This window comes from Genypterus blacodes, unplaced genomic scaffold, assembly GCF_046128005.1.
Source record: "Genypterus blacodes isolate CSIRO-AG114 ecotype Tasmania unplaced genomic scaffold, CSIRO-AGI_Gbla_v1 ptg000003l_1, whole genome shotgun sequence".
Classification (NCBI taxonomy): Eukaryota; Metazoa; Chordata; class Actinopteri; order Ophidiiformes; family Ophidiidae; genus Genypterus; species Genypterus blacodes.
This window is the reverse complement of record NW_027466817.1, coordinates 7,415,597-7,441,409: the sequence shown is the minus strand read 5'-3', so window position 1 is coordinate 7,441,409 and position 25,813 is coordinate 7,415,597. Positions and strand designations below refer to the sequence as shown.

Sequence of the window (25,813 nt, the reverse complement as noted above, 5' to 3'; positions counted from 1 at the left end):
GTGTGTTATTGGGAGATGGTGTCGTCGTCATGCGTGGGATTCAGGTCCACTACGGTCGTCCCCCTGAGGGAAGCTCCTCCCATTCCTTCCGTCGCCATTGACGATGACGTTTGGGCATTTTTATTGCCACTTCCGCCTGTAACAGGAAACAGCATGGAGTTAGATATCTAAGGAAGATAGTCACTCCTCCTTGGGAAACTTCCACTCCATCTCTCCTCTGGTCCGTTACCTTGACATCCAGCTGAGGAGGATGGAGGCAGAGCCAGCATGTTTGCTCCTCCTCCTCCTCCATTGGTCTGGGAGCAGACATTGGCCTGGCGTGCCACAGCTTTTTGCTTGTAGTGGTTGCTGTGGAGCTTGTACTTCATCAGGAGGATGAAGATGAAAACTAGGACCGAGGCCACAATGATTCCGCCGATGATGATGATCATGGTACCGCCCAGGAACTGAAGAGGAAGATGGAAAACACCAATACAGACTCTTAAAAAACAGAAAAAAATCTCATACAGAAACAGAAACACACACACACACACACACACACGCACACACACCTGGTCCCGTATAGAGTGACAGCGCCCGTACTCCGTCTCCGTGGTGAAGGACACGCAGCCCACCAGCTTGGTGCCGGTCAGCGCGGTGATGCCATCATCGTACACGGCCAACACGCACAGTTCGTACTCGCGCGCCGACGCCAGGTCGCTCAGCAGGAAGTACTTGTGATTGGCTGGGATCATCCTGGACGGGCGGGAAAACAGAGAGAGAGAGAGAGAGAGAGAGAGGGAGAGAGAGAGAGAGAGAGAATATTAGTCCAGACTTAACTTCTGTTTGCTTTTTTTATGTTTCAGGTTGATTCTGTAGTTGGTTGGATTCACGTTTTGTTACATTTGTGCTTCAAAGACAGATTGCGTTTCACTTGTCTATTGCCATATTTGCACATTACTTAGGGACCTCATTCGATGTGGAAGACGAGGCCACCACAGATCAATCATCATCTCATCGACACATGAAGAAACAGTGGCGGTGGTAACATAAACCAATCGGAGCAAGCTGGTTATGAATGCATCTAAAATGACCTGCCAGGGTGTCATGCAGTGTGCATGCCTGCTTCAGCTCTGTTTCATGATAACACGACTTAAATGCTTTCCTCTGCAATTTGTCCTGCAGACACTGCAGCCAGCCTGCTGTACTTCCAACGTCTGAATTATTTATTCTCGACCTTCAGTTCAGGATTTATTTTCCTATCTGTTTTTTTTTCATTACGTTTTATTCAAATTGTTAAATGTACTGTATGTATTCGTACGTTTTAGTCATGCATAGACCTCAGCACCTTCAAACCAAATAAACATTTCTTGCTGTTGTGCTGAAAGCATTGGAAACTTGAAGAATTCTTAATGTAACTATTTTTGGGGGAATGAAGTTCTAACTGGGTGACCTACTTTGTTCTTTTGTAAGAACAATATAAGTTGTAGCATTTTAGAGATGTTTGGTATGGTGATGTATCTAAAAATAAATGTAATAAAATATGGTCATAGAGCATCCACTGTACCGCTCTCTCGCTTCAAGTGTGTGTGTGCGCGTGTGTGTGTGTGCGTCTCATGTATTATTCAGCTGTCAGGCAGTGCAGGGCAGTTACTATTTATCAACACTGCAGCAGAGGTAACGACAAGGAATGGAATTATAAAGCCTACCCTGACCCTGTTGGCTGTGTGTGTGTGTCTGTGTGTGTCTGTGTGTGAGAAATAAATTGAGGGGGATGAATGAGAAAAAAACATACTGTTTCTAAAGCAAAAATGCCTCAATTTATGAGCCTTTGTGTATGTGTGAGCTGGTGTGTATTCCTTAGTCAATTGTAGAGGTCTGGTCTGCAGTGGGTTAGACTGTATGTTGCACAAATGCTTTCACACACACACACAGACACGCACGCACACACACACACACACACACACACACACACACACACACACACACACACACACACACACACACATACACACACATGTTTTAGCCTCAACTACATAGAAAAGTGCAGAGGATGCTGCCTAGGCTACTGGTTCACTTCCCTGCCTGGCTCAGAGGACAGGGTCACTATGTAAGTATGTTAGTAAATAAATCTATCAAAAATAGATTGCACGGCAATAGAAATAATGTCGTAATCATTTTCTCTAACAAATGTTATTGTTATCCCAGTACATTTCCCCCGGTTTTATTTGTTTTTTTAATCTTTATTTTCACAAGCCGAAATCTGTCATCCTGTCGCCTAAAAAGTTTTACATCGCAACTCTTTACGTGGTGAATAAAAGAGAAATTCAATAAAAAAGTAAACTCCAGAGGGTTAAATCAGTTCGGAGCAGGTTTACTATAATGCAGCTCGTGCGCCTCATAGGGTTTATACATGGATGTTACGCCGCGTGTTTCCATCCCTCCACTCGCCGTCACAGCCTGTGTGAATAATGCAGCCGTCACACTGATATGAAATATAGCTCAAACACCAGCAGGGCTTCATCCCCAACATGAGACTAAATCCAGCTCATCACATCAGTTACATTTCATATCCACCATTCCTTGTTCCCATTCTATATGTATGAAACAGCTCGGAGCTCCATCCCTTTTATGCAGCATTATTAAACAGCGGCAGCGAGGGATGTAGTCAAGCCACCTCTGGATATGGCAACGTGCTGTATATCTTTGTTTCATCATTGTATAAAGGTCACATATCTCCTGTGTAAGCTTTAATGTACATCCTTAACTGTGGCGTCTCATGTTGTCTACCTGTTTACACTGCGATGACTCTGATATCAGATCGCCAGCTGAATAAACTCTATGTAAATATTTCATCAAACCTCCTCTATAATCCACGGTTCTCCATACCGCTGCGCTATGGCAAGAACCATGTTTTATACATCACATGTAAGCTGTATTTGACTGAATATATCCCACTGAGATCTTTGGCACAAATGCAAAAATTCAATTCATCTGCATATTCCACACAGATGGTGCAACGTATATAAACGCTCACTTTTGAAAATTGTGGGACAGAAAGCAGGCAGAGATCTGGGTTTGTTTACTTGTGTAATGCGGTCATCTGCAGTGAAGCACTAGCAGGGTTTTCCATATAGGGGAGTGGGGAGTATTGTACCTTTCCACATATTTTCCTGCAATTCATTATCATATATTTCATGACATTTATTATCATTCTTGTGTGGACCATAGTGACGTGCATTTGTAGCGATGAAAGGCAGATAATACAAAAGTTGTGAAGGATACATTTCTGCAACAACATCAACCCTAACCCGTGAATCACTTTAAATGTTCAAAATGTCAAAAACTTCAGCACACAGGATCCAAACTAACTTACTAAACTACCTAATATTCAACATGAAATTAAATCAGTGTGTCAAACCAACACATTACATTACATTACATTACGATCATTTAGCAGACGCTTTTATCCAAAGCGACTTACATTACATTATATTACCACCCTTCGCAGAGGGGGGAGCAATTGAGGGTTTGGTGCCTTGCTCAGGGGCACCTCGGCAGGGACTCGAACCGGCAACCCTCCGGGTCATAAGCGGAAGCTCTACCCACTCGACTACTGCCAAATACTACTGCCAAATAACACAACAGCAGTGTGTGTTATTTGCTTTTTCTCTTCACTTTTGTCACTATTGTTTTCTCACTTCTTGGAAAGGTGACTTGATGGAAAATCCACAGGGCGATAAGATCCAAAAATGACACGGATAAGGCTTCACATCTGAGCTCGCAAAAGTCAGGACACAAGCTTACTCAAGCTGCACATTCCACATTCCTCGCTTTCATCATGTCACACGCATCCACGCTGAATATCAATAAGGGAGAGATTGGAGGGGGAGAGAAGCAGCGGATGAAAGGAATAGAGTAGAGATAGAATGACTGAGATGGGAGGGACGGCCAGTGAAAGCGAGAGAATCCTCCTTACATGCTAAAACAGGCAGAGGAGGAGAGAGAAAGACCTCCCGAGAAGATGGGAGAAGCTCGCGATCGGCACTTTAGAAACATACGAGTCCCTGTTTTGCTAAGTTTGACCTTACAGACAGAAAGTAGCTAACATATTTCATATTTACTCCATTTCGAGGCTTGCTTGACCTTTAAAGGGAAAGAGAGACAGAGGAAGACGAAGAAGGAATGTGGCTGAACTAGCAGAGGGACTCAAAGACTCAAAAGAGAGACAAAGATGAAAACAGAGGGAGTGATGGACAGCTGGTGGAAGGCGAGAACGTAGGCAGGCATCATTAGTCTGGAAAAGGTCAGCGTGGCCTCAGGTTGGGTTTCCTGTAGGACGCTGTTACATCCGATGAGTCAGTGAGCGTGTGAGGAGCCAGGTGAGGAAGATCAGTAAATAATGGTGTTGAATATAGTTCTTCTGTGTGTGTGTGTGTGTGTGTGTGTGTATGTGAGAGAGACATGGATGAAAGTGCAGACCTGGAGAAAGAGTGGAGCTCATTAAGTCAAGTCTTACACAGACGCTCACCGTTTTCATCATCTGATTCAGACGGTTTGCAGGATGAGCAAATGGAGAAACGTGACAGCTCAGTCATCAGTCAGCTTCCTGCTCCTGACTGCACTGGGTCAACTTATCCCTCTTGATTTGTTAGAATAGAACTTTACTAACTTTACTAAAATTTTACTATAGTTACATGAACAAAAAACCCACTTTCAACTCTCTTATTTTACAGCAAATTCACTTATCTCACAAAGACAGAGAGGCTTCTTCAGTAAAACCACATGAAAGTATAAGCACTACAAACAGCCTGGGATTTAGAAAGATAAAGACAAGACAACGACGTGAAAATACACAAGTGACTCTTAAATCAATTCAATAAAAAGACCAGCGTCATTATGACCAGTAGATCACTCTCATTGGCCACTACAAGAAGTCTTCCAGTTGGCAGCATCTGTGGATCTTTGATTTTGATGTCTTGCTCATTTTGTACCCAGAAACAGTCACAGCTTGGCTTTGAATCTGAGCAGGACGAGAAAAGCTTTGGCCTGACAGCTAAAAACACGAAAAACCGCAGCTGTCATGCTCTTTACTGGATGCTCTCTAAACGCAGGCCTTGTGGGACTAAGTGACATTTGGCTGATGGAGGGACAAAGAGAGAGAGAGAGAGAGAGAGAGAGAGAGAGAGAGCGAGAGAGAGAGAGCGAGAGAGAGAGAGAGAGAGAGAGAGCTGAGGTGATATAATGGAGGGAACAAAAAGGAAGATGACATTAAAGCGTCTCTCTAAAGGTCTGTGCACTGATGGTGTGATAGAAAAAGATGGAAAGAAGCAGGAGAGATACAGAATGAAAGCTGATGGCTGATCATCTCAGTAGAATGCGATCTGCTGTCGTTCCCTCTCTTCCTATCTCTCCATCAGCTGACGCAAAAAGCCTTTTTAAATCCTCTCTTTCTTCCCTCCCCCAATCTATCTCTGCTCTTACTCCGGCGTCCCTACTTTCCCACAGAGGCCAGGGCGTTCAATTGGAAAGCGACCTGGGAAAACACTCATTTATGTTTTTTTTTTCATTTTCTCACACAATGTTTTATGCAGGCTGAAGGCTCATGTGCATGATGAGAGCGGGAGAGAGCGAGACAGAGAATATTAAAGGAAATAGAATGAACTGATTGATTTCCTGGTGCTGATAGGGGTGGATCCCTCCCTTGACCCATAATCAGTGTGTGTGTGTGTGGGGGGGGGGGGGGGGGGGGGGGGGGGGGGGGGGGGGGGCAAAGGATGAAGGAAGGAGAAAAGTAAAAAATGTCCATGTGTTATCTTTGTGCTTGGGGTTCTGGATTTTTCTGCCAGCGAAGCATGTAGAGGTGAAAACCTGACTATGTGAACAGGAAACAGATAGAAAAACAGCAGAGCAGAGTTCAGCACAGTCAGAAGTGCATTGCAGCTCTCTATCCTCCTCCATTTGCTTCTGCCTCTTATCTCTCTCTCTCTCTCTCTCTCTCTCTCTCTCTCTCTCTCTCTCTCTCTCTCTCTCTCTCTCTCACACACACTTTTACCTCCCTCTCACCATTCCTATGCTCCTCCTTTGTCCCTTGTGTGCTTCCTCACTTCCCTTTCTTCCCTGTCGTTCTGCTGATGTTGTGAATATTTTATTGATATTCACAAGACACCAGCCGAGGGATTTAAAATTATGGAGTTCATTACACCAGTGGTTCTGAACTGGTCGTGCTTTGGGACCCAACATCACCGCTCAATGACAGGTCGTGACCCAAATCGAGGAAAGTTTTCAATTTCTCAAATTTATTGAATGGAAAGATAGTGCAGTTTGAATCTGAGATAGTAGAACAGAACATTACAGGATGCCAACACAAACAAATAGTTTAATGATAAACCTAAACAACCAGCAAGTTAGAGAGGGAAATATTCCCTTTTACGCTCAATTAGCTGCATTTTAATTAAAACCAAAACTCTTCACTATAACTTCAGAATTTTTTGACTCAACAGTGCTTTCATTCATGCACAACAATGAAATAAAGTCCAACTGCTAAGTTGTTCAAAAAGACTAAAAAAATATAGCTTAAATTGAATATATAACCAACAATGTCCTATCAAAACTATTCACTTATTCAAGCATTAGTCATAATGCAGACGGCAGTAGCTCAGTCTGCTAAGTGGACGGCTGGGAGCCGAAGGGTCGCCGGTTCGAGTCCCCCATGTGGACCAAGTAAGCAGACTGGTAGCTAGTGAGTTGCAAGTTCGCCTCCAGAGCACTGCCGAAGTGCACATGAGCAAGGCACTGTAACCCCAACTGCTCCCCATACTTAAGATTTAAACAGCAATGACAGTCTGTGAACTTCACTTAACTGCTATGTATAATTTCTGCTGCCCTATTTCTGGTGGCATTATGACAGGACATCCTGCAGGCCGCCGGCCTGACTGAGAGATCTGTGGCTGGGAAAGTGATGGAGTCCTGAGAACATCCCTGGGAACCCTGAGATCTCTGCTTACTTTAGAGGGCTTGTCAGCACCACACATGTGTAAAATGTGTTGGATAACAGCAGCCGTCCGTGTTCAACTTTACCTGAATATGTAAAAGTTATAAAGAATATTTATAGTTATAAAGTGGGGACACTAAGTCTTATTGTAGTATGAAGGTTGATTCCAATGAAGGCTTCAAAAATATAGATAAAAAAATAAGACAGCTCACCTGTGGCACATGCCAGGTTTATAAGTACATGGAATTGGATATTATTAGACCTATTTTGGACCTAAGAGTCAAGATGTTCATGAAAACTGAAAAACACTATAATGAGAAAATCCAACTGAGTAAAAACCTTTTGCTGATTCTGCATTCTGCTGTTGGTGAAAGGTAAAAAACCAAAATGTGTGATGGTGGGTGACAGCTTGTCTAAACTGTGCACATGCTGTAGCTGCAGAGTGTGCAGAGGAAGAGGATGAGGAAGAGGAGGGGGGGTTAAAAATGTCCTTCAAATGCTCTGATAAAACCATCATGTTGTGATGTAAAACACTGTTATTTTCTGTACTGGAATATAAGCTTGAGAAATAAATGCTTACTTCTGAGCAATGTGACTTTAGCTGTTGTAGTTAAGGGAATGACCTCAGACATCATATAGCAGGAAGCACATCAGGCCAAGAAAATGCAGTGCTTATATTTTCCATTCACAATGCATCTTCAGTATCTGAAAGAGTAAGTATGTCATATTTTTCATGAAAAGCACAAATTAGTCATTTTAATATACATTTTTGTCCAATCTTGTCAAAGCCCAGATCTGAAAGCCCAGAGCTACGCTGGAAGCCACCAAACTAACAGTACAATACTGCATAAGATTCATGTTTTCCCACTACAACAGGGGCCACAAAACTATCAAATGAGAGAACCCATTTTTGCAGAAACTTCTCTGAACTCAGCCTAAGCTTTGTGGGAAGATGAGCAAAACCCAAGAGTTTCTGAAGATGCCAGAAAGTGGTAGCGGTGTTGTCATGTAAAGTGAGTGTGATAATTATGTGATGATGAGAGGCTCAGCAGCTGCCCTGAGTCCTGGAAACAGACAGCTAAGGTGGGACAGAGCAGGCTGAGGGGGCGGCTCCACTCATCTACAGTGTCACAGTGCAGAGACAGGCCAGAAACTCTGTGGATGATTTCCACTTGTTATGTAAAACGCTTTGCACTTCAAACCAAAAGCACAAGTACTGATGCTGGGTGGCAAAATGTTTTCCGTTGCACCCACTGATTATAATAGACTCCACAGTAAGCTAATCGCCAGTGGGAATGCAGTGTTACAAGAAGAACACCCGCATGCAACTTAAGTACAAGCAAATAGGTATTACAAGCAAAACCTATGAATTGTCTGAGTCTAAAGTGCTCAGCGTGACGTCCGGGAGATTTTCTTGCTTATGAGTTGAGGTAAAAGAGGTAAAGAAGAAGGGGAAGACGTAATGATAATTGAAATGTGAAATTAATAGCCTCAGGGTCAAATTGTGTGTTTGATAGCCTGCAGGCAAGATAATGACATCATGTCAAAAAAGTCACTGTGGTGTTGACTCTTATGAAATAATTACCAGTATTTTACTCACTTTAGGTGCTTTGGGCAGGTTTGGGAAACTGAGGATGAAAGGTTAAGCTCAATTGTTTCTTTGTATTTTGTAAATGGTGACCTGATTTCACGACAACCTGAGAGTTAATATCCAACTTCAGTCAAATGCTGCTGGCAGCTCCATCACAGCAGCTGGAAGCTTAAATACCTGGCTCAGGAGGGCACCAGCAGCCTGTATTAAAGGTAGGAAGAGCAGTTTTGTTTCACTTCCCACACAGATTCTCTCCGCTGAAGGATCCAAACCGTTGACCTTTGGATCATAAGCCTGCATCTGAAGCCTTCAGACAGACACAGTACAGTGAATGTTTAGTGAGGAGAGCAGCTCAGTGGTAAGTGCAAACACTCAGAAAAGACACCAGCAGCATGGCACAAAGCCCAAAAATCTGCCAAGCTAAAACAGGAAACAAATGTAGAAAGTCCCTCCCTGCACTTCCTGCACTAACATATCGTCCATCTGTTATTTAAACGTACTGCACTACGGTCTCAAATTTTGTCTCATCAAGTCTTACAGTCTTATAAATTGTATCTCTATCTCTATCATGGCAGGATGCTGTGATCGTAGACACAGGCAGCGATGACACAATCCCATCCAGTGAACTCCAAAGCAGAAACACAGCATCATTATATTAACACTGTGCGTCGCATTAATGACCTTGCTGTCATGTAGAAGCCATTAGGCGCCCTTCACGAGTCAATATGTACGATCCATTTCAATGCTCTGCAATGGACCAAGAAAGTGCTCTCTCTCTGTTAGACAGCATCGAAATTGTCACTCAAGTGCTTTTTAATTTATTCATTTATTTTTAGCTAAAACGAGAATCGAGCCCTGAAGACGTTTTAATTTGTCATCTGTAGGCCCTTCAACTGCTTACTAATAACACTCAATTATGCATTCTGAGTAATGTTGCCAGGTTACAGACTCGGCTAAGTGGATGATGGGATCGTCCAATGCCCACTCAGGGTATGGTGGGTGGATAGAGGGTCCACACTGGACCACTCAGCTCCAGTACTTGGCATGGAGCATTTGAAACATGCTCTGAACTCCACGTCTGATGATGTTCAAATCATGCCATGGCGGGATTTGGGATGATGAGAGTGAGAATTAGAATTTCAGCTGAGCCTGGTGCTCAGTCACTCATGTCTGTCACCCAGAGAGGTGAAGGGGACCAGACGTCATGAATACACAACATAATATTCAGCTTTTTGCCTTTTAAGGGAACGGTCACAGAGACATCAGGTGTGCTATAGAGTTCATTTGTAAGTCACTGATTCTTGAGAGTCGGGACAAAACACTTTCTGAAAAACATTTTTTGAAAATGTACACTATATTGATTAGAGTTATATATTCATGTAGATTAAGATCTGTGCTATTTAACCATGTAAAGGTGCAGGCTGGAGGTTAAAACACATTTTTAATAAATTCACATGTTTACCTTGTTTAAACTTGATTTGTGTCAACTACGTCAGACACACTAAAAGTATATAATTATATAATTATAATAGCCCAACAAGAATCTTAAGTTCTGATGTATGTTGTAATAGTGTTTAGTTACTCTTATACGCAATAAAATATAATATATAAACTAACGGCTTAATTTCACACTGTTATGAATACACAAATTTCTAAAAAATTGCATTTTCAAACTTTATCTTTTATTTTACCACTAAAGAAAAAAAAATCCTTAAGGGAATAAGACACAAGAGGGTATAATATTGGCACATTAAGCGGTTATTGGTGGATTTGTCAACTCCGTCAGCTTACATGTCAACTCCGTCAGACATAAAACCTGACGGAGTTGACTCTGACGGAGTTGACGAAATGGCATGTTTTTTCCCTCTGCAGAAAAAAACAGAGCAGCTAGCTAGCTAGTTTTTTGGCTATTGCTAGCTGTCTTCACAATCTCAATAAATACTTTCATTGAATCCAATATGGTTTATTAAAAGGTATCATAACAGAAAGATGGTGTTGACATGCTCCAGCTGTGACCATAGGAAAATTTATATTGTTCATCTAAAATATCAAAAAATGTCAAACAAACCAGACAATGTGTGGTATTGATGTATTCACCACAGCCAGGGGAATGAAAAGGGACCCTCAGGGATATAGCTGAACATGCTATTGCCTGATTTAATGAGGTTTATGACAAAATCTGACGGAGTTGACGGAAACAGAGGACACAACTTTGATAGGCAGATTTCTATGGAAAATATTTTTAGATGTTCATGGCATGCATTGTTTTATACATTCATAACCCTTATGTTTGATTTGATATAAATGTTTTCACAATTGTGGAGGTTTTTAAAGATTTTGGGGGCTGGTGAATATTGTGACCTCTTGCTGAGGACAAGAGAAATAACATGGGCCGTCTAACCACTGGTCATACATTTAAACAAATATCCCTCAAAAAAGTAATTATCTATGCTAAAACAGAACATCAGTATTCACAATACCTTTAGATCTAACTTTGTGAGTATGTCAATCATTATTAATTAATTTATTTTTGATATAAATAAGACTTGTCTATGTGGGACATGTTTTGTCCCGACTCTCAAGAATCAGTGAAATATGACTTGAAATGTTTCACCGTTCACTTCCTCTCTAATTTCACTCTATAGACAAATAGATAATGTAAGCAATAATAAAACAACTTTTAAATAAATGAATGACTAATCTATAGTATCTGTATTATCTCTGTTATTTATTCAGGTGCACAAATTCACATGTTTATTCTTATACCAGTAGCCTAAGTTTACATTGGCCCACTACTGTTCCACGTTTCTGTCTGACTAACTGAAATTAAATGGACTAACTGCTTTACATGACTCTAGCCAAATCTTCTCTCGAAGTCCATTTTGTAGACTTTTGCGTGCCCAAGCAGACACTATAGTAGTTTTCTATTTTACTGTGTGTTTTTATCTTCCAATATTAACTTATGTCATGTATGGTAAAGCATCTGTGATTTCTCCTGAAGGATCAATATATCACTATCACTAATTTAATTACATGATCATTCTGTTCATTCTCTAAATGTTGGATCCAGTTTTTCACAGCCTTAATTGTTTTTCCACACTATTCCAGGGCCAACGATAACAGCAATCACTGCAGCGTGTCTACAAGCAAGTGCCACGATCAACATCATCCATGAGCTCAAGCCCCATTTCCTAAAATTGGCCTTGTGACTCCATGTGGGGTCGCAACAAAAAGTACACATTCAAGGCGGTATTTTAGGCGGAGGAACCATAAATCATGTCCTAGGTTTCCCACTCTCTATTTCAGAAGAGGTGTGATCACATTCCACTGTAGCGTGTGAGTGTAGGTGGAGAGTGAAACAGAGAGGAAGAAGAGGGAGAGTTTTTCCTGTGAAGAAAACATAGTTGCTGTCCTGCACTAAAACACAACCTGGCTTTTCTGCATATACTGTAGGTGTGTGCTCCGCCCATTGGTACATCGTAACCTCGTAAGCGGAGGATTTCTCCCTTCCTGATTGTTCATTTCACCCCAAGAAACACAGCAGTTGTAGGGTCCATTATTTCCGTTGAATACCAGCCATATGATTAACAGATGTGTTGTGGGGTACATAAGACAATCTGATTCCAGAGCTGGTAGTTGCCTTCAGTACAATAGTTGTAGCTGCTGCATTCCAGTCTGATTGTCCTTTGTTAGAGTTAAAGCACTGAGCTGCTCACTTCCAAAACCTGAAACATCCTCCTACGTGCAGAAGACCTTGTTGACAACAACCCACACAGGGAAAAGACGTGTTTGAAGCAGAGACAAGCAGGCACACACACTCCAACTGAGATTCTCCTGCACCTGGTAAGTACAAAACGAAAAATAGCCAATCATCCTGTTTTGTTACGTGTATTGAGATGGACACATGCTGCAAACTGAAGTCACAATTTCCATAATGATAGTAATTAAAGTGTAAATTATACACCTGATGAGCATTTGCTTTTTCTTTTCTTTTTGTTTTATTGTGGAAGGACAAATAATTCTGCGCTACTTGCATGTATAAATACTGGAAAACCTGCTTCCACGAGCTCGTCCATTTTGTTTTGTCCTGACAGAGAGCACCACAATTTAAAGTGGGAACGAGGGCAGCTTACAGGAATCACATGAAGGCAGCAATAGTATAAACATAGACATTCAATGTTTTGAGCAGAAACACAATCACTGACAATGTTGATACACAGCTGCCCGCCTGTCTTACCTGTAGATGAGTATATCATCTGTGGAGCTGTTGTATTGGATCTGGTACATGCGGACCCCTGGTATATGGTTCTGTGGGGGCCATCTGATAGAAGCGGAGGTAGATGTCAGATCCGACACGCCAACCCGCTGTTGGTCCGACCGTACCTGGCCCCCGCTCACATTGGACTTGATGGAGGTGGGAATGTCTGAAGGCCCTGGGTCAGGGTCGAGTTTGGGGTCATAGTGTGGTGAAGGGTTGACCACTAACTCTACAGGAGCGGTGGCCTCCCCAGCAGCGTTTGACGCGATGCATGTGAACCTTCCAGAATCCTTCAAATCAAAAGATTAGAATACATTCAACATTTCTTCCCAATTTCTTGTCTCTTCGAAGGCAAACACAGCTAAACCAGGAATTCAAGAAAGTATGAAAATCTTATTTTGTGATGTTAATAATCTTATTAAGTAGAATCTCCTAGATTATTAGACTCTTAAGATAAGTGGTCTGCATTTGTCTGACAAAAGTATTCTGTCTTGTTACCGAGTTTCGACTCTACCTTAACAGAGGCCTTGAGGATGTCCAGTGACCCATTCTCATAGCAGACAGTTCTGGAGGTGTTCCCAATCAGCTTTCCATCTGGACTGACCCAGTGGGTGGAGGGTTCCGGATCTCCGACAGACTTACAGCGAAGGCTGACCTCCTGACCCTCCATCACAAACATCTTAGAGGTGTGACGAGTTATCATTGGTGGCTCACAAACAAACTCCTCCTGTTATGGGACACAATATGATAAAATATGAGTCACCCTTAATGATTCTAGTCTTAGATCCTTTGATCCACCAGTGCAACAACAGATGTTTGTCCCCAGGGTGTTTTGTTACATCTCCACTTGTCAATCTCAGTTTTGTGTTGTCAGAATGGGCTCAACTATCATCAGTCTTAAATAGATACAACAATGGATACAACTAAAGTACAGGTAACATACTGACATGCATCTTTTAACATAGTGCATGTCAGCACACTTATATCACCATATGAATTTCAAACCCGACAGGTAACAAAACCTGTATAATCCCAGATAAAACTCTCTTTGGCCTCACAGTAACACTGTGAGGCCAAAGAGAGTTTATTCATCATTCCTCCCACTCAATGCATCTTCAACCCTCCTTGGGTCATATTGCCAGCAGAGATGATTGCTGAGGTGGTGACTGCTGGGCTGCAGCTTCCAAATAACCCACAAAAGCTTCCAGTTTCATTTTCAGCTACATTCTAACCCCAATTACTATGATGAAACTGTGAATGATCATGGTAGACCCCTGCTCTGAATGTGAGGGAATGAAAGCAATGGGAGGGGACAAGTATGCACACTCACTCTTCCAAGGACAAACAATAGGCCCCTGCTCTCAGTGGATGAATAGGTTAATGTGAGGTCTTTGGGAACACTTTGGATAAAAGTGCTATAAAAGTAATTAACTTAACTAAACGTTATTCAAATCCCTTAAATTAAAATTTTCTTCCATAGTTAACACACCTGACAGTCTGACCTCTTTAATCACCCAAAGGAAGAAATCATTGCAAAAAACACATAAGATAAGATAAGATAAGATAAGATAAGATAAAAGTTTATTATCCCGAGGGAAATTACTGTGCAGCAGTAACAGTACAGTGTAGCATGAAACCAGAAATCACCTCTAGTGCAAAAAAACGTGCAAGAGTGCATGCAGATAATAAAGTACACACAATAAGGGGTACAAAGTACTGAGATGAGGAGGTCCTTATGCATTCAAAACCTCTTGGTTTATAGAAAGATAGCATGAATTAAAGAAAAACAATGATGTCTTTATGTCAAATTTAACTGTTGCTGAGAGTCCAAACACCAACCTGAGTTTCCATAATACTACCATCAATCACCACCTTCAATCAGTACCTGATTTGTCACTAGGGATCCTGAGATGGATGAGGCCAATGGAAAAAAAAGTAAAGGAGAAGCTGATTTCAATGGATGAATTTACTTGGCAGGTGATGGCTGAAGCTGAGCCTAGGTGACTGTAGCGGAGGCTCCTTTGTCCTTGTGAGGCAATAAACGCTCTTAAGTGTTAATATGTTCAGACATTTCGGTGACCCAAAGGTCTCTAGATCGACGTCATGACAAGGTTAATCCTCTCACGTTATCCTACGGCACTTCTTTGAAGGAGATCCAAAACAATTTCTCGGCCAGGTCCAGAGGGAAAGCAAAGGTCTTAACGTCATCCTCTTTATGATGATAGCCATTAATCCAATCTTTATCTCATGGTGCACCTCTGGTTATCATTCCAGCTCTCAAATGGTCCAGAGGTATTGACTCGTGGGGATATTCAAGCGAGGCTGAATCTCCAACCACATCACTTAAATCTGTTATCTCTCCAAGTATCACTAGAAGCTCTGTTATGGTCTAGAGCCAGCAGCTCTTCAGATACAGTACAGATCAGTGGTTCCCTCAACCTTTAGACTCCCACACGATAACTGCAACATTCAGCAATTACACTGCCCCTTTAGAGCAGTTTTACTTTGTGCTTTATACCACTCCCAGCTAATCTAGCTTGTCTTGTGTGGCCTTTTCATCTTACCATAAGAGGGTAATACATCATTGACTGACCAACAATAATGAAATTTAACTCCTCCGCAAAGCAATATTGCTGTGATTGAATTAGATGGTATGTGTGGCGCTTTTACAGTAGCAGTAGTCATTTTGTTAAATTAAAGGTTATGCAAACAAGAAGGTGGATTTGGGTCTCTTAAAATGGGAGGGAGCATGAGCACAAATGTTTTTATAGTGAGCAACTAATGCTACTAAATTTAAACACTTGAGAAAGCTTGAGAACGAAAGCGACTACATAACACGGTAAGTGTTATCAAGTGAAAACAACATTGCTATGCTATGTGATACATCTATTGTTGCTTATTTAAGCAACAATAGATGCATCACTGCTTATCCACGTGACAGAGATTTCACATTCACTCCACCTACAATCCTCCTGGGGGATGCCAGTGTGTTCCCAGAGCTCATGCCCATAAGCAAAGGTTGGAACATAAATTAAATGGTAAAATTACACTCAACAGACCTCTCTGATTGTCCAGAAGTATTTGCCAGCTAGGTCTTTAGGCGACGCGCAAGTCTCCAGGTCATCCTCCCTTGTCAGTCTGCGCAGCCAGACCAGCTCACAGTTACAGTGGAGAGGGTTCCCACCAAAACTCAGTACCAGCGCTGTGAGAGGAGATCCCTTCATCTTAGCATAGACTGGGATCCTCAGGAACAGTGGGTCTGGAGGAATCTTCTTCAGCTTGTTGGATGTCATGTCCAGTCTGGAGATACACAAAAAGAGGGGAGAGAGGAGGGGGTGTCATAACTGGGACAGGATTGGGTATTTCTATTGTACCTTGTGTTTTACAGTCATTAAGGGGAAAATCCATCTGAGCAGAGACACAGACTAGAATGCAAAGCATCCGCATGATAAGGGCTGTGACTCGTTTTGACAGTTCCTAAAGAGCTTTCTCACCACTGTCCCACACTACAAGGAATATCCACAATTTGATTAGCAAATGTTGTGTAATCATGATGATTACACAATATCAGATTTAAGTTAGAGGCAAATGAGATAAGTTGAGGAAAAGTAGCTTCACCCAAAAAGAAAATCACAAACTACTCCCATGTATGGAACCATTGCAGGCTGATGAGGTCTAACATTAAAAGTATATTAGAAGGTGATTTTTTTTTTGCCACAACAATCTCTCTGGGAATTGAACAATAATTTCTTCACCAAAACACTGGACCTAATAATGTAGTTGATTCAAGCATTCACTGTTGTCAGCAACAAACCGTGGAAAGTGCATTTACTCCAAAGTCCCTGCAGAAGCATTTAACAACAACGATGACTTAACAAGAAGTTAATAGCTGCTGAGAGCAAGCGAGCGTGCGGCTGCACTATACAAGTTTCAATTATGTTATTACACGGCCAGCAACCTTATAGTGTTTTAATTTGTGAAAGTGAGACTTTATGTGTGTATGTAAGTGAGTGAGTTCTCTAAGTCTCTGTAGGTTCAGTGTCCTCAGGGCAGAACTAAATCACTGTGCCTTTTTTAACTGAATGGCTGGTTATCAAAAACTGGGCTGCTCTCATTCAATATCTCCAAATTTTGACCCACTGGGATGTAAATTGAAATTAATTAATTGTTTGTGGTGTACACATCATTTTGTGCCATTGGAGCGCACACACTCACGTCCATGAACTCACATTTTGTGACCGGTTTATTAGTTACATCAGTCTACAGCTCATGAGCTACCTGTAGCTCGCCACCCGTTTCTGAGTAGCTCGCGAAAGGTTCGAAGAATACATACAATTGACAACAAGTCACTTGGTAAAGCTGTTTAAATTTCGATTCAATTAAATTCACAGACCCGCCCCCTTTTGTCACAAAACGATTCTAAGCCAATCAGCTGTCAGTCCAACAAGTGACGCTGCTGTCAGGTTTGGTTACGTGACACCGTAACATTCGGCGATGTTAGCAGGCTAGATGACTGCGGAAAAATAGTACGATAAAAAACAACAAATATACTTTTTCCATTGGGGAATTAAAAACATTTTCGAATGTGAATGACAAGTGTGTGCGTGTCTCATTTGCGGTGCGAACGCGTCTGTGGAGCGCCACTTGACCAAAGTCCACAGCAACTTTTCATTGGACTTTCCGGCTGCTAGCAGGGCGTGATGTGTCTTTCGCGAACAAACCGGCCCGAAGAGCCAGCTCTTTTAGGTGAACCATAGGAGCTGGCTCCCGTCTGAGAACCGTTTTTATTTTTTCTGCAACTTAATGCAAGACAGAATGATAGGATGGTCTTCTCCGTGCCATGAATACGGAGAAGACTGGACGTTTGAACTGATGTTGTGCCGTTCGACCAATTTACGTGAAAACAGACAAGGATCATAACATCAAGCAGGGAGGGGCGGGGCGTGCTGACGGTCTACTACAGGTACAGAGCAGGACAGGGAGAAGCAGAGATTAATGACAGCTGGAAAAAAAAGCAGCATTTGGAAGCATTTTAACAATTGTGACAACATATAGGCAGAATGCGGGATTACAAAATTAAGCTGTCATGTCGAGCAGGGTCCACAGAAAACCTTCCCAGACATGAGAACTGTGCAACAGTTCTGTTGGAAGAAAAAAGGCAGGTAGCATGCCTGCTACTGTCAGTGCTTCTACACTTGTTGGGATTTAGAAGCTCCACCCAGGCTCTCAATCCAGTGTATGTTCTTCCAAACAGGAAAACACAGAGAACGTGCTTCACTGCAAGAACATTCCAAAACTATTTTAATTCCTCCTGAAAATAGTACCACACTCACTGTCATCTCACTAACATCAAAACAGACTGAATACATGTGAAGTACAGATGATATGGGAACTACGGGGAATTCCCTGAATTACAGGGAATGTGAAGGGAAATTGTGACAGTGATATGTGGACAGACAGAAAATGAGAAATAGTATCTGTAAAATAATTAATAACATTGTTTTGTTTTCGATGAGATTAATATCATGTGTATTCATCAGTGTGAGCTTGACACTGAAAATGTATACAGAAAAAAACATGCTTATGTTGATGAATTGAAGTTGAAGTGAGTGTTGGATATCATCATTTTGTAAATGTTCACACAAAAGACGCTTATTCAACTGGTTTGGGTGGAGAATCAGCCATGTGGTTAAATTTTTACTAATAATCTAAAAAATAAGTACCTCTCAGACACTTTTATTTTGTCAAAGTAGCTCTCAGAGGTAAAAAGGTTGGAGACCCCCAGTCTACAGTCTGATGCAACTTCTCCTTCTAAGTAACTCGGTAGTCCTGATTGTATTATTTTCTTATCTTATGCTGTTTTCTATTTTACCACCTTAACTAAAGGGTTTCCTTTTATAAAATGTAGTATGGGGCCATTAGAGGTGCCTTTCATTGTGCAATCCAGTTTTAGAACAGCAATAATGCTGAGTTCAAGGCAATTACTGACAAAAGAGGGAATCACTATGAATTCTGCTGTCCTGGATTACAAGATAAGACACGTCCACTAATTAAGCATTTTTACAACCAAGGACATCTGAAAATTTAAAATTGAGAATAAAATTTCACAATTTGACGACTGCTACAACCTGTGTCTATAAAGTGGCACAAATTGATGACCAGTATATGTGCATACGATTAGAATATAAATAAAGAATATAAATCAAATATAAAAGCTGTATTTTTTGATAATACATTGACCTAATAATATTACATATACTGTATATGTTAATATATCAAATGTTTGTTAACATACCCTCAGCGCTTAAGGGATCACGGCGATCCTGCAAGTTCAATGTTCAAAATCTCAATTGTGTTTGAAGCCAGTGACCTCTGAAACCATTCGCCCACCTTCTATTAAAGTGCCCGCAGGCAAGATGCTGAACCCCCCACTGCTGTGCCGCAGCTGCTCTGATGTACTGCAGCTGTATAGGGCATCTTCCTGACTTTATAGATGTAGAGAACAAGTTGCCACTAAGAGTCCACAATTCTATGTGTGAAAGTGAACTGAGACTTAAAAGCTCAACTTCAACCTCAATACGAGGACTAATTTTATTTCAGCCATATCCTGTTTGAAGCTTTAGTCCCATGACTAATTGGTACAAAACTCAATTAAAGGAAAATGAAGCTCATCAGGGAGCTGATTCAGTTGGATAAAACATAATTTGAAATGGTTTATTTTAACTTCAGATGTAGAGAAAACTAAAACTTCCTTTTATGATACAAATTCCCAGCAGACAGCAGCAATGAAGCCCTTTGATTAATCTTTGATTCACACAAACATTCTCTGCTCGGTAATATTTGCTTGCAGATTTTTTAAATTAAATCTTGCTAATGAATTTTAATGTTGGACCAAATTCTTATTTATACTCATATAATACTGTAGTTATTATTATAATGAACACACACACACACACACACACACAAACACACACACACACACACACACACACACAAACAAACACACACACACACACACACACACACACACACACACACACACACACACACACACACACACACACACACACACACACACACCATCATCATCATCATCATCCTCATCATCATCAACCTAGTTTCCTTATCACCTGGGATGTTAAACCAAGGCTGAAACAAAATGATCCTGACCTGGCCAGCTTATGAAGGTTGGAGAAGATTCCTTCTGGCACACTCTCTATCAAGTTGTGATCGAGGCTGAGGGTGTTGACGCTGACCAGAAGGGCAATGGTGTCCCACGGGATGTCCACCAGATTATTATAGCTCAGATCTAAATCCTCTAGCGTCTCCAGAAAGTCCTGCAGGAAGACAAAGAAACAAAAGGCACAGTAATAGTGAAATGTTGATCCTTACATCTCAGTCAAATCATCTCTAGTGCCAGTGAATATGGCAGAGAGCAGAGAGGGATGAAGAGAGGAAGAGTGGGACACTAGGGAGAGAAATTGAGCTCAATTACAGCGGTCAATGCTGTACACTCAAAGCAGCATGTTTCCTCTGATGGCCTCCATAGAATTCTCATAATCAGTACCTTGTTCAAATGCCACGAGTCAACAATGAGGGAGGGAGAGAAAGAGAGAGAGGGAGACGGGGAGGGGGATGATAGATGATGAAAGGCTCGGGGCAGAGAGATTTGAGTGTGTTTTACAATCAAAATCAAAGAAAAGAAGGAACAAACCAACCAAATCAGTTCAAAGTCCTCCCGTACATGCCATCCTGTTTAGCCTCTGGAGTAAAAGCATGATATTGTTTCTTCACATAACACTCTTCTTGTCTCCTCCAACATGAATGGGGATCACTGATTCAGTTAAGTTAAAGCTCATCTCACTGCACATTTGATACTTGTCAATGTTGCATCAGTTCCAGACATAGAATGTGTGAGAGATAAAGAGTGAAGTTCAGACTGAAGTTTCTGACTTCATGTCCTTCCGCACGATACTAAAGCCTGCTAAGGTCTGTCAAACTATCCTGAGGGGACCCTTTGGCACTTCAGTACTGAACTCTTTAATGAGCAGGGAAAAGATAGCTTCATTTAATCAAACAGGGAAACACTACACACTACAATGGAGTCCAGATACACAGTGGAAACAGGCAGGACCAACTGCTTCCACTGGTCTTTGGAGTCAGAGACAGAAATCTGGAGTCTTCTTCTCAAAAGACAAGAGAGCTTTAGAATTTGGAAATTGTCAATTGCCAGCATATTCCGCAACATTTGGGTGATGAATCATAACGGTGTTGGCAGCAGTGATCTAATTTTTATTGCGTTTTGTTGAACAAGAGTAATTTCAAACCCCAGTCAACAGGATGAAAAAAGTATACTTGCCTACTTGATCTGTCTTGCATTATATGTATGTTTATGATTTTAGCAGTAGTTTTAGTAGTAGACTATATTAGTAACTAAAGCTTTTGATATATTGAGCAATATCTTTACATACACAAATTATTTATTTTTCATATTTCTACCATGTCACCTTATATGTATGCTTTGCAAAATAAACACTGATTCTGATATCTTCTGATATCAGTGTGTGGTATAAGCAGTACTGACAGTAGCGGTCATAGCATAGTAATAGTACCTGGAATGCTCCCTCTGATATACTGTGCAGCTGATTGTTGGCCAGTATCAGGTGCCTCAGGTTGACTAAGCCCTGAAAGTGGGAGTCGTCCAGGCTGGTGAGGCGGTTGGCGTCCAGGTGGAGTGCGTGCAGGTCTTGGAGGTCAGCAAATGCATATGGGAGGATCTGACTGATAGTATTTCTACTCAGGGTCAGATGGATCTGTACACAAACCAAACACAAACACAAACACAAACACACACACACACACACACACACACACACACACACACACACACACACGCACACACACACACACACACACACACACACACACACACACACACACACACACAAAACAAGCAACATCATCACCTTTATGCAGAGATAGAAAGTAAGTAGTATTGTCCTTAAATACAATTTTGGGCCAATGCTGGTTTAGTTGTGTATCTCTACTTTGGAAGACTGTTGTTGCACAATTTACTCCATCATATATATCAGATGAGGGTTGGAAATCAGATGATAAAACACAAGGTCAAATGTGTGCAGGAAACTGATATGTTACTGCAGGGGTGTGGGGGTGGAAGGGTTCAGCCATGATTCGGCTCTTATCAGCACTGTTCACTATGAGGGAGGGAGTTTTCCAAGCATGGCGAGACAATGGAGGCATATGTTTATTTTTATTTTCACTTGCTCAAATCTATTAGAGTTAATTTAAGAAAAACCAGGGCTTTTCTACCGGGAGTTTGCATGTTCTCCCTGTGTCTGTGTGGGTTCTACCCCGACTTCCTCCCACATTCCAAAGGCAGGTTAACTCCTTATGTGCGAATGCGAGAGTTGTTTGTGTTCCCTGCGATGGAGTGGCAACCTGTCCAGGGTGTACTCTGCCCTCTCCCATTGACAGCTGGGATTGGATCCAGCGACCCCCCCAACCCACTAGTGGATAAGCAGTGATAGATGATGGATGGATGGATGGAATGTGTAAATGTGGATTCTGGCCTGAATGTTGGCCCTGCATAAAGACCATATCACATATTTCATTCATTAACTTGAGAAAATCAAAACATCAAATCAATTCATTAATGTTCATTTATTAATGCGTGTGAGGTTATCAATCACACAAGCATGAGAAAGTATAAATGTTCAGAAGATAAAAATCCCGCTAGATGGCGACAATGCACATACGTATAGATGGCAGCACACTTTTTGAGATGTAAACCCTAAAAAGTCACATTTTGTCAGGAGGGGTAAAATGTTTTAGTTTGAGTCAGATTTGGCCTGTAAGCTTCTATCTGGCAACCGCATCTTTACAGTATGAGGCAAACCAAACTATGCTGAAGCAGTGATATATTCTATTAATATAAAGCAACCGAGTCAATCAACACCCACACATTTCTAAACCTGTTTTGGAGCCACGCTGTGATCACATCTGCAGCTCTTTGTCGCACTCACCGCCAAATGATTAAAACCTTCTCTCCCACGTGGCCTTGTCTGTGAGCAAACATCGCCTGAGCTGCTGTGATCACACTGAAGAGGAAACTTATTTTTCGTAGGATTGAGAGCCTCAAAATCGCTCATCGGATGTTGAGGAAGTCTCCAGCTGTGATGAATACTTCTATTTCATGTTTAAATATCCTAATGTTTGTGTTTTCCTTTTGTGCTATGTTGCGTTGGAGACTTGACAGAAAATGTAGCCACCTCCGTTTCATGATTATGGTGAAATTAAACTGGTGAAAATAGTGAGACGCAACAGATTTCACCTCAGTCAATATGATGCATTAGATGGAGCAGCTGTTGCTAATGCTTTCTGTGTTCAGTGTGGAATAAACATGAAGACTCTCCTCACAGTGCTGCTTTCAGTTTCTTTATTCAGTAAAAACTTCACTCTGTGAGTTCCTGACAGCACATTTCAATGCTTTGCATCTTTTTAAAGGAATAATTCTCAAATAATCTAAAACCATTAGCTCGCATCTGTCTGTGATGTTTTATTAATTCCAGGAGACGAGTTGAAAGTGATGCAATTTACCCTTTTAGTGTATCCATTTCCCCCAGATAAATATATAATTGATGTCTTACACTTCACAAAGGTCTTATCTAAGGGTTAATTTGCAATCACTTACCTTAACCTAGGCATAACCTAAAACAAGGTGGTTCCACAGTGTTTCAGAGGTGCTGCAGCAGTAGCAAGTTTCCCTAACACATTACATCAATACATACATTACCATTTTGCTAATGTTCTATAATCGTTCCCAAATGAAAATAAGAACTTGTTTCTTCTATCCTAGTGCCAATCTGATTCTCATTAGCAAACGTGCTTGGCTGACAGACATCCAACTACAGGAGTCATAGCCTCAGCTCATATCCTGGAAACATGAATACCACCGCACAGAAGAATAAGCGTAATGTGTTTGGTAGAACAACATGGGCTAATAAACAAGGCTAGTGACCAGTTTACAGTACATTATGCATTACTCATGACTCTTATTCAAATGATCATAGTCGAGGTTTAGGAAGGATCAGGATTATACAAAATAAGCTCTTACCAGACTGGTCATGTTGGCAAAGTCGCGGTGCCTCAGCGTGGTGATGAAGTTGTCCATCAGCCTGAGCTCTGCCGTCTGTCGATCGATATTGGGCGGGACGAAGAGGAGTCCCGTCTTAGCGCACAGCACAGTGTAGGATGGCAGCAGGTTCTGGCAGGTGCATCGCTTTGGACACAGCATGGAGGAGGAACAGAAGGGGATGGAGCAGAGGAAGACAAGAAGGAGGAGGAGGAGGAGGAGAGGGGAGACCAGCGAGGGGACAACATCCATGGCTGCGCTCCTGCATGAACATAAAGAGACAGAGACAGGTCAGAGGTCAGCACTCCAGTTTGTTGTATGCAGCCGAATACAGAGCTCAGGTCCCCATCCGTGCCGCTCTTGATATGAGTGTGTGGAAAAAGTATAAACATTTTCTATCCACATTCTATTTGAAGTGGGTCTCTACGACTCAATGCTGGACCACCTACCACAGTCCATACCACTGCTTCCAGGAAGGTTTCTTCCTAAAAGAACTGGAATGATAATTTCCAGCATTCTTTGAGTCTCAATTAGGAAATCTCACGCTGTTTATCTTAGTTTTGCGATTTCATTTACAAACATCTGGGTTCAGTGTAAATGATAGTGATCTAAGCCCCACTGACTCTGCTGCATCACTCTAGATCTCTCGCACAGCAAATCTTCAGATAACAATATCACAATACCAGATAACAGCCATACAATATGTAAAGCATATTGATTGCTATGTACACATTTCCGTGTACAATGTCTCACAAATAAGTAATTTGTTTCCCACACTCTCTCAGACTTTCTACACGTTACGTGGAGAGCGTTGTGATTCTCAAAAAGAAATGGAAGGAGAAAGAAGGAGAAGGAAGGAAATGGGGAAATAGAAAAGGAAATAAGATAAGGGGAGAGAGATGGGGAACAAACTGTTCAAGCAGCTTCTGTTTGTCTGCTGAATAAATTCACACCTGACATGATGAAAGGAAACAGCAGTTATTCCAATCAATTAATATTATTGCTGACTCAATATTATAATCTGCATAAACTATTACACAGAGAGAAGCAGGTATTCATTTCTGTGTGGACTTCTGTGCACATTAAGATTCAGAAATGTTCCGGCACATAAAACTGAGTGTAAAGCAACAATCCAGCCCCTGCAGTAGATACATTTATATACTATTGATTTCACACACACACACACACACACACACACACACACACACACACACACACACACACACACACACGCGCGCGCGCACGCGCGCGCACACGCCCACGCACCCATTCATATGTGCTGCATAAAGGAGTAAGCCAGCCAGAGGATGGGTCGAGAGAGAACAAGAGCAGGAGAGAGGAGTAGAGTTGGAAGAGGATCACATAGTGAAGAAGGAAAGGGAGAAAAGAGGAAAGGGAGAAGAAAGGAAAAAAGGAAGTGGAGTGTGAGGTGGAGAGGAAAAGGACAGGTGGTGTATATCTATGAAGAGGAGGAGAGGGATGGAGGGGAGAAGGAGAGGGAGGAGGGGGTGTGATGTGAGGATCAAGGAATGTGGAGAAAGAGGAATAGAGGAGAAAACAGAGGGAAAGAAATAGAGAGAGAGTGAGGAGAGGAGAGGAGAGGAGAGATGAGGAGAGGACAGGAGAGGAGAGGAGAGGAGAGGAGAGGAAGAAAATTCGAAATATAATTGATGAAGTTGCCTTTTTTGACCAGTTGGTGATGATATTGTGCTGCATTTAGACACATGAACACATCCCCGCACACACATTTAGAGAGAGGAAGAGAGAGAGAGATGGGTGGAGACAAGAGGGGCATTAAAGAAAGAGAGATAGAGGATGTAGAAAAGTAAAGCGTTCTAG

The 25,813-nt window shown here is 41.7% G+C and overlaps 2 protein-coding genes across 2 annotated transcripts in view; one reads left to right on the top strand and one right to left on the bottom strand.

The window, feature by feature from the left end:
* LOC142994988 (uncharacterized) overlaps positions 1-25,813 on the top strand; it is a 258,121-nt gene that overhangs the window by 17,341 nt on the left and 214,967 nt on the right. The window lies entirely within an intron of this gene.
* Positions 6-24,218, bottom strand: LOC142992361 (leucine-rich repeat and fibronectin type III domain-containing protein 1-like protein). Its single transcript, XM_076142753.1, has 9 exons — positions 23,957-24,218; positions 21,435-21,635; positions 19,993-20,159; positions 15,882-16,122; positions 13,337-13,549; positions 12,802-13,112; positions 552-735; positions 230-446; positions 6-136 (listed from the first exon to the last, which is right to left on the bottom strand). Exons 1-9 carry the CDS (start codon positions 24,134-24,136, stop codon positions 6-8), a joined length of 1,845 nt encoding a protein of 614 aa, XP_075998868.1. The 5' UTR covers positions 24,137-24,218.

Excerpts from the sequence above, each read along its gene's own strand:
- LOC142992361 (XM_076142753.1), bottom strand. The coding sequence starts at position 24,136 with ATGCTGTGTCCAAAGCGATGCACCTGCCAGAACCTGCTGCCATCCTAC. Across the intron at positions 13,550-15,881 it reads ACTTCTGGACAATCAGAGAG|GAGGAGTTTGTTTGTGAGCC; the intron begins GTCTGTTGAGTG and ends GTCCCATAACAG. Across the intron at positions 13,113-13,336 it reads TCCTCAAGGCCTCTGTTAAG|GATTCTGGAAGGTTCACATG; the intron begins GTAGAGTCGAAA and ends TTTGATTTGAAG.